The 7,586-nt window shown below is 57.0% G+C and overlaps 4 protein-coding genes across 4 annotated transcripts; all 4 read right to left on the reverse strand.

The window, feature by feature from the left end:
• Nucleotides 1-319: 319 nt before the first annotated feature.
• On the reverse strand, nt 320-2,161 carry SDRG_14894 (hypothetical protein). Its single transcript, XM_008621054.1, has one exon. The coding sequence runs from the start codon at nt 2,108-2,110 to the stop codon at nt 386-388; it is 1,725 nt and encodes a 574-aa protein (XP_008619276.1). The 5' UTR covers nt 2,111-2,161; the 3' UTR covers nt 320-385.
• Nucleotides 2,162-4,672: 2,511 nt separating this feature from the next.
• Nucleotides 4,673-5,046, reverse strand: SDRG_14895 (hypothetical protein). The gene has a single exon (XM_008621055.1). The coding sequence runs from the start codon at nt 5,037-5,039 to the stop codon at nt 4,746-4,748; it is 294 nt and encodes a 97-aa protein (XP_008619277.1). The 5' UTR covers nt 5,040-5,046; the 3' UTR covers nt 4,673-4,745.
• An 828-nt stretch (nt 5,047-5,874) lies between these two features.
• On the reverse strand, nt 5,875-6,264 carry SDRG_14896 (hypothetical protein). The gene has a single exon (XM_008621056.1). The coding sequence runs from the start codon at nt 6,240-6,242 to the stop codon at nt 5,967-5,969; it is 276 nt and encodes a 91-aa protein (XP_008619278.1). The 5' UTR covers nt 6,243-6,264; the 3' UTR covers nt 5,875-5,966.
• Nucleotides 6,265-7,061: 797 nt separating this feature from the next.
• On the reverse strand, nt 7,062-7,527 carry SDRG_14897 (hypothetical protein). Its single transcript, XM_008621057.1, has one exon. It carries the CDS (start codon nt 7,452-7,454, stop codon nt 7,143-7,145), a length of 312 nt encoding a protein of 103 aa, XP_008619279.1. The 5' UTR covers nt 7,455-7,527; the 3' UTR covers nt 7,062-7,142.
• Between the last annotated feature and the right edge of the window lie 59 nt (nt 7,528-7,586).

Genomic DNA, 7,586 nt, shown 5'->3' on the forward strand with positions numbered 1-7,586 from the left:
CCCTGCGCGTGGTCCAGTGTATTGAATGGACCTGCGCCGATTTGTGTGAGGACATCGAGAGTGCATTAGCTGCTGTGCATATTGCAGCCAAACTCATCCCTCGACACTTCAGTGCTGTTGCGAAGCTCGAACCAGCCAGTGCACCGCCCAAAACAAGATTCTCGGCCGATCGTCGAAGCAACCGACGGGAGCGAGCCAAGGAGTGTCGCTCGACAACACACATTCCAGTCGGGTCGTGACGACCGCGATCAATCCGGTGTCGCTGAAGCTCTGCCAGTGCTAGTACAGCGTCAGGCGACAGGGAAGAAAGGAAACAACCTGGTTTTACACAAGACAAATTTAGGAATTACATAGTCTATCTCTTCAATATCGAGACAAATGTCGTTTAGCGCGAGTAGAATGCCTTGGCCGCGATCGCGAGGAGCGCGAGGCCGCAGGGCACAAAGATGCCGAGGAGGTACAGCTGCGACGTGCCTTCGGGGCAGCCCTTGCCGCCGGCGATCTTGGTGCAGCCCGTGGTCTCGAACATGGAGGCCATGGTGCCCGTGATCGACGTGGCGAGAATCGCGAAAAAGATGTAGAAAATTAGAGCGGCGACGCGCGGGTAGCTGCCGCCCGTCTTCTTGAGCTCCATGACGGCAGCCTTCTGGTTGGGGAGGAGGAAGACCCAGAGGCAGCCGATGACCGTCATCGAGTAGGCAAAGATGTACGTGTACGCAACCTGCGACCGGACGTGGTCCGTGTCGGTCTTGATGTCGGCCTTGGAAACGTCAAACTGACCGCACACGACGTTGGTGATCATCGGGCCAAAGACGCCCGGGAGGTTCGTGATCGTCGTCAAGAGACCGTACATGACGCCTTCGTTGCCGGGCTCGGCCAATTCCACAATCACAAACGTGCCAATGACAAAGCCAATGCCAGACGGGAGCTGCTCCGTGAGCGGCACGCCGAGGTAGAACCACTGGTTGCGGAAGATGTCAAACACGGTAAGGAACTGAACGACAGCGTCAATCACGTTGGCCGAGAGGGTCGTGATCACGAGCACGTAGCGCCAGTTCCAGTGGGTGCCGTACTTGCCGGTGGCGACGAGCACGGCGGCAAAGATCATGGAGCCGACGATGCTCATGATGGACGAGTTGAGGTTCTCGACCTCGGCCCAGTAGAGCGACACATACGGGCCGGCCGTCGAGCTGATGTACGACGTGAAGAGCGAGAACATAAAGTTGAAGATCATGACTTGCCACACGACGCGCTTCTGCGCGAGGTCCCAGAACTGCTGGAGGTAGACACCGACGGGCACGGCCGCCTTCTTCGTGTCCTTGAGGAAGAACCACACGACCGGCACGTTGATGGCCGACGGCACAGCCAAGATCCAAAAGTACCCGTTGACGCCAATGTCCCAGTCGTAGTCGCCGGTCATGCGCTTCGAGTTGAGGCAGAAACCCGAGATGGCGGCCATGACAGCCATGAGCACCGTGCGCACAGCGTAGATCATCGACTGGAGGCGACCGCGGACAGCGTCGGGTTCGCGCTGGGCGTACTGGACGAGGAGCGCGTCCTGGGCGACGTCGGCCATGATGTACGAGAAGCAAGCGACCGCGCAGAGGAGCGCGAGGACGGCGCCGTTGGAAGCTGCGTTCTCGGCGTCAATCGACGCGTCGTCGCCGGCCGGCCGGATCGCGAGGAAGACGAGGATGACGGCCGTGAGGAGCCAGCCGGCAAAGATGTACGGCTTGCGGTTGTAGCCAAAGACGGGGAAGCAGTCGGTGAGCATGCCGAAGAAGACCTTGAGCGACCAGCCGAGGCTCATGAGCGCCGACGCCGAGCTGAGGACGTTGCCTTCGAGCTGGAAGTAGCCCGTGAGGATCGGGTACTTCATGTACGAGAGGCCGCCGTAGACGACACCGATGACCGCGTACTGGAACACGAGCGCCATCACTTCGGGCGACGAGTAGACGGGGGCACCGCCTTCACGGAGTGCGCCGTTTTCAAGATCCGTTGGGGTCTTGACGCCTTCGTAGTCGTCGCCCTTGGCGCCGGCCTGGACGTCGAGCGATGCCACGTACGAGAGGCGCTCGGCAAGTGCAATGTCGTTCTTCTGCGCCAACATCCCTTTTGTTGTACTTGTGGGCTGGAAGGCAAAAGGCAAAGTGAGCAAGTGGAGAGTTCGGTGTATAGAAGGAGGAAATTGAAGCATCCGAGTGGATGAGACCACGAGTAACTTTTTTACATAGTCGAAATCAGTTATTTTCTTATCGTACCCATGACGTTTGCAAGCGTCTGATTATCACTCTCGTGTGGGTTCTGTTTCTTCTTTTATGCCATGGAATTGCATGGTGAATCGCGTCCTTTCTACGAAAAAGGTCGGACCTTCAACGAAACCAGGGGCACAATGCAGCGAATTTAAACGGGGTTGACCACTCAGTCCGCACGCTGCCATTAGCCACGGTACGTGCCACCAGATTCACCGCGCGCGCACGGCCGACGACGACGGTCGACTTTCTCTAGATATAGTGAGGACCCAGACACGCGCTTGCAAGTGAATTCGCAATCGAAGCGGGTGCCGCTGAGGCAGTCCCCGCGAGCGCGTCCCTCACCTGGTGGTGGCAGTGGCGTCGTATCAAAGATAACCACCACATGTTGAGAAGTCCCACCCGGCTTTTCACCTTCACACTTAGGCTACGACGTCCAGGTGCAGGAGCTTGGGAGCTTTGCACGCAGCAAGCTTCCGCAGTCGTAGCTCTGCGAAAAGGGGTCCAAGATCTTATTGCGGGGTGGTGGGGCAGAGCTCTTCGTGTCTTGCGTTGCTTGGTCGCCGCCTTGAACGAGCTTTTGACAGCCTAAGGTTTTGGTGAACAATAACAACAGCAGGTAGAGAGACATGTGGTGAACGGTACTACAGAAAGTGCGCAGAACTCCACACGTCGTTCCGATGGGCGTCTTTTCGATGATTGAGCATTCAAAAGTGGATCGCACCTTGTGCAGGTCGGCGCGTCTATCTCCACCTATTCACTGCCCTTGCAACCACACGTTTCCCACATCAAAGTCGCATCGTCGACTGCCTCCTTCACTGCACTGTTGCGAGAAGCGACAACAAGCCAAGTCGACGCGATTGTCGACGCGCATCTGCAGGGCGGGTTACAACCAAGGTGACGTTTTCGTCTTCTAACGTGCCGAGCCCTACCAGCTGGTTCTTTCTGATTCATTCGGCGCCACAAGAACCGGACGCGTCGAAGAAGTAACCTTGGGTGGTGTAAAGACCCGAATGCAACATTCCTGCGGTGTTCAACACCGCTGGGGGTTCAGAGAAGAGAACATTGTGCACTCAGTAGCTACTCGTACGCCAAGGATTTTTGTTGAATGCTGTGAAGGCCCTTCACCCCAGTTAATATGTGAAGGCTCGCCTCCTGCGACGATGTCTCTCCATACTCTTTCAAGTAGGACTGCTCCCAATGCAGGGCGAGGCAGAGCGACTGTAGACTGAGGTTTGGTAAATGCCAACGCGAGAAAGGCTCTGTTCTCGTCATGGTGATCTAGTAAGCCATGTTATGCGAGTATGAGACCTTGTTTTCGAAGGAGGCTCTTCGTCCTCTCGCCTCAACTGACACTGCGCCGCAGTTATTGCATGTTGATGGATACTTGAACACGCAGTGTAGTTTCCTGAAATCGAATGCGATGAGCTCACAAGTGGTGCAGCTGTTGGTCCAAATGCCCGCCTGAGTGAGGACGTCGCATGTCAAGTATGTCGAGTGCTGTGGACATCTCGCTTCGAAAGCAGTCCTGACAAGTCCTTCAAAGCTTGATCGCGAGAAATCGAGCCAACCTGGTATCTCCCAGCATGCTGTGTTTGCCACTCGGGCAAAATGACGTTGTGTTTTGGCTCTCGACCAGACCTGGATCGGGCCTCTCGTCGCGGTACACGTCCCAAGGGCCGGGAATTTTGCGACAGCCGCCAGAGCATCAGGAGGGCATCGTCCAACCACGGTCGCCATCTTCATTTCGTGGATGTCTTTGTGGCTTCAGGCGTAGTCGTCGCCAAATACGTACTCCTTCCGTAGCATTTCGCACACTTCAAGGCTTCACTGCCGCCGCATAGTTGCTGGCGTCGTCTGCCGAGGACCTTGCGAAAGCAGTGCAGCCTTGCGCTGGTCAAGACGCTTGGAAGGACGAGACCACGCGGGACTTCATGGGGCCGGAGCACCTCCGGCGACTGCAGATGAGCAACACGAACCGCCGCCTATGCAGCCACGAGATCAAGCGAAGAAGACGACAACGATATTTGCTCGTCTCTACGCAGTACGCGACGTCTTTGTCGAGAACGCTGTAGTAACTTGATGAGAGAAGTCTGCGCGGCTCTCGACAAGTCCATAGCTCACTTTTCATTGAGTTCTAGTCAAGTACAATTCCCTTGTTATTATCGGTATCGGTTCTGGTGACAGTTCACGTTCGGTACGACCCGAAACCATCACCCAATGCAATCTGTTTCGAGCTCGGTGACGCCGGCGCAAGCGGCCAATCGACGTTATCTGCGTCGACTGCATCTCGGGTCACAGACGGGACGGTACAGAAGGCCGCTCCACCTCGGAAGCGCAAAGCTCTTCTCGGCAGTCGGTCCTTGCGCATCAGGACAATTCTAGCGTCACCGAGGGATGAATCAAAGCGAGTCCTGTCGGATGCTTTGGCAGGATGCAACGATGTTCGTTTTACAAAACACAATGACGACGCCAACTAAGGACAAGGACTAGCTAATTTAGAATAAAACGAAGTGAGAGCGCGTTCTCCGCCCGTGGCTTTGCCGGAGATGATGACGCCGGCGTCACCACGCCGTTCTCGGCTTCCTTGGCCGCTTGCTTCTTGGCGTACATATCGCGGCGGCGCGCGCGCTCTTCTGCGACGTTGGTGCTATAGCGCGCCTTGGACTTGGCGAGGACTCGGTCCTTGTGCTTGAGGTAGTAGACGCGCGACCGGCGGCGGCTCAGCTCCTTCTGCGCCGAGGTGAGGTGGCGCTCCCGCCGGCGTCGCGGCTTGGCGTCTGCCATGCCCGTGGTCAAACCAAAAGTGAGCGACGGACCACGTCAACCAGAACCATTACGCGAGATACACTGGCGCGTGCCAGTCTCGGTGTGCACCCATATCCAAGCCACTCGTATGGCTGCACCCAGCATCTTTGCGGGCAGACGTTGCCTGTCGGGCGCGTGATAAGAGGAGGGTCAGCGCACATTAGCAAAGAACGCCATTTCCCCAAACCAAGCGCCTTGGCGCCTCAGCGTAGGCACCGTAGTTGCAAGAATGAGAGGAGCCGAGACCAACGATGTAGCGCCAACACACCAGACTGCAGGTACACCAAACGCCGCCATCATCGTTCGAGCATACAAACCGCAAGTCAAAATCTTCAGTGTGGGCAGACATGCAACCCGGCGCCAAATGTTGAAGTTGGACTTGGGTGAATCTTCGCGTAGCGTCGTGAGGAGAGACGGTCGACGCAGCATCGACATAACTCGTACGACCGAGTTGCCTGCGACGTCCTCGCTGCTTGGCATGCAGATCACGAGAAAGCCCGAGATCTTGTTGCTGTATGGAGACTCGAAGGCAATGGTCGCGCTCTGGATGCGTCGGTTGCTTTCCTAATCAGTGCAATGTACGACCACTGCCACGGAAAACTAGCAGAATCATTGCGCCCGCCAGTCGATGCAGCGTCGACTACAGCGACCACGCCGAACGTCATCAACCCGGCAACCGTGCGTTCGGCCATCAAGGATTGCGTTCGGGCTTGTACTTAAACGAGCAAGGGCCATTAAGAAGCGCTTCTTATTGCGGCTCGCTCGAATGGTGTGGCAGAGCTGGCCGGCGTGAGAGCTGCCGGCGTGTACACCGTATTGGATGGACAAGTAACATTTACATGATTAATACTGGTATCAAAAAGCGCCCGACACCACAGTACGCAACGGAGAAGATTGGTGACGACGCTAGTTGAGGAGAAATTGGATCGAGAGCGCATTACTTGGCTCTCGAATGACCTCGGCCGCACACGACTCGGGGCTCGACTGGCGTGCCTTCTTGATCGCGTAGACCTCGCGCCGGCGCGCGCGCTCGTCGTCGCGGTTGTCGTCGTAGCGCGCTTTGGCCTTGGCAATGACCTTTTCCTTGTGCTTGAGGTAGTAGAGCCGCGAGCGTTGCCGGCTCTGCTCTTGCTGCTCGGGCGTGAGCGGGCTTCGGCGGCGGCGGGCGACGTCGCTCGGCATGTAATCGTCAAGTGATGTTGGCTGGTCCGAAACGCAAAAGGAGACGCAGCTGGTGCCAGTTCTTGAAGTCATTTGACAGCCATGGTATCAGATCGTTGGAATTCCCTTATATAGTCTGCGGCCACCGCAGCGTACGCATCCAACGGTTCGTATCGAGCAACCCTACGCCGACCGAGTGCGGTTTCAGCATGCCCATGCTCTCGGCGCGAACTATTTGCGGCCTGGCGCGCCGTTGATGCGCGACATTGGGTCCGCACGCGCCGTCTTGACGGTGGATGGTACTAGTATAAGGAAACTCCATTCCGATGCCGGTTGTCGCCTTGTGGCGCCGTCAACGTTGCGTCGCCTTCAACGTGCGTTCAACGGCCTGCCGTGCGCTGCGATACGAGAAGATGCCAAATAAGAGCTCCAAGATGAGGGTGCGTAGTGTCTTCTACGTGCTTGGCGTCGAGTCCGTCGGTCCTTTTACCTTCTCACGTTGCGATTAGTATCGGCGCGATTACTCACGAGAGCGCGGGCTTCGTTTTCTGCTGCCAACCGTAGCACGATGCGCGCCAACCCATCATCATCGTCGTCACCGACGCACTTCAACATCGCATCGCCAACAGCAAGTATCTGCGCAGCTTTCGACGTTCGTTGGTGTGTTGCGTGCGTCAGCAAGTGCCAGCACCGACGTCCGCAGAGACGCTGCTGGTAGGGACGTCGGACTCGTCGATGTCGCTTCCAACGTACTAGTACCTTTGCACTGTGGTCGGCCTGGTGTCTTGGATGTACAGTCGACTCCCTCGAAGTGCATACCACTGAAACTCGATAAAACTCTACCGGAACTAACATAATCATTCGACTCACTAGCTTCTTCATTCTTCTTACTACTTGAACAGACATAGATGGACGACGCAGTCAGTTGAGGAGGAACTGGATCGAGGATTTCACGGGCGTCTCGACGACCGTGGCCGATGGCTGTTTCTTTTTGGCGCCTTTTTTCAGCGCGTAGATCTCGCGTCGGCGCGCGCGCTCTTCGTCGCGGTTGAACTCGTAGCGGGCTTTTGACTTGGCGAGGACCCGGTCCTTGTGCTCCATGTAGTAGACACGGGACCGCTGTCGGCAGAGCTCTTTCTGTTCGAGCGAGAGCGGCCGGCGGTGGCGGCGGCGGCGGTTCGTTGTCTCGGACGGCGCTTCGGCCTCGAACGTTGCGATCGTCGCCAGCACCATCTTGCTTTGCGGCGGCAAATGTGATTGTGGCACCGCCGCCCAACGTCGCGCACCCGTTTGAGAGCCATCTGCGAGTCACCCAAGTGGGGCTTCAAGGACCAGACGCCAGCAAATTCTCTCGCTGCGGAGAAT

This window comes from Saprolegnia diclina, assembly GCF_000281045.1.
Source record: "Saprolegnia diclina VS20 unplaced genomic scaffold supercont1.80, whole genome shotgun sequence".
NCBI classification, from domain to species: Eukaryota; Oomycota; class Saprolegniomycetes; order Saprolegniales; family Saprolegniaceae; genus Saprolegnia; species Saprolegnia diclina.

Excerpts from the sequence above, each read along its gene's own strand:
- SDRG_14894 (XM_008621054.1), bottom strand. The coding sequence starts at position 2,110 with ATGTTGGCGCAGAAGAACGACATTGCACTTGCCGAGCGCCTCTCGTAC.
- SDRG_14895 (XM_008621055.1), bottom strand. The coding sequence starts at position 5,039 with ATGGCAGACGCCAAGCCGCGACGCCGGCGGGAGCGCCACCTCACCTCG.
- SDRG_14896 (XM_008621056.1), bottom strand. The coding sequence starts at position 6,242 with ATGCCGAGCGACGTCGCCCGCCGCCGCCGAAGCCCGCTCACGCCCGAG.
- SDRG_14897 (XM_008621057.1), bottom strand. The coding sequence starts at position 7,454 with ATGGTGCTGGCGACGATCGCAACGTTCGAGGCCGAAGCGCCGTCCGAG.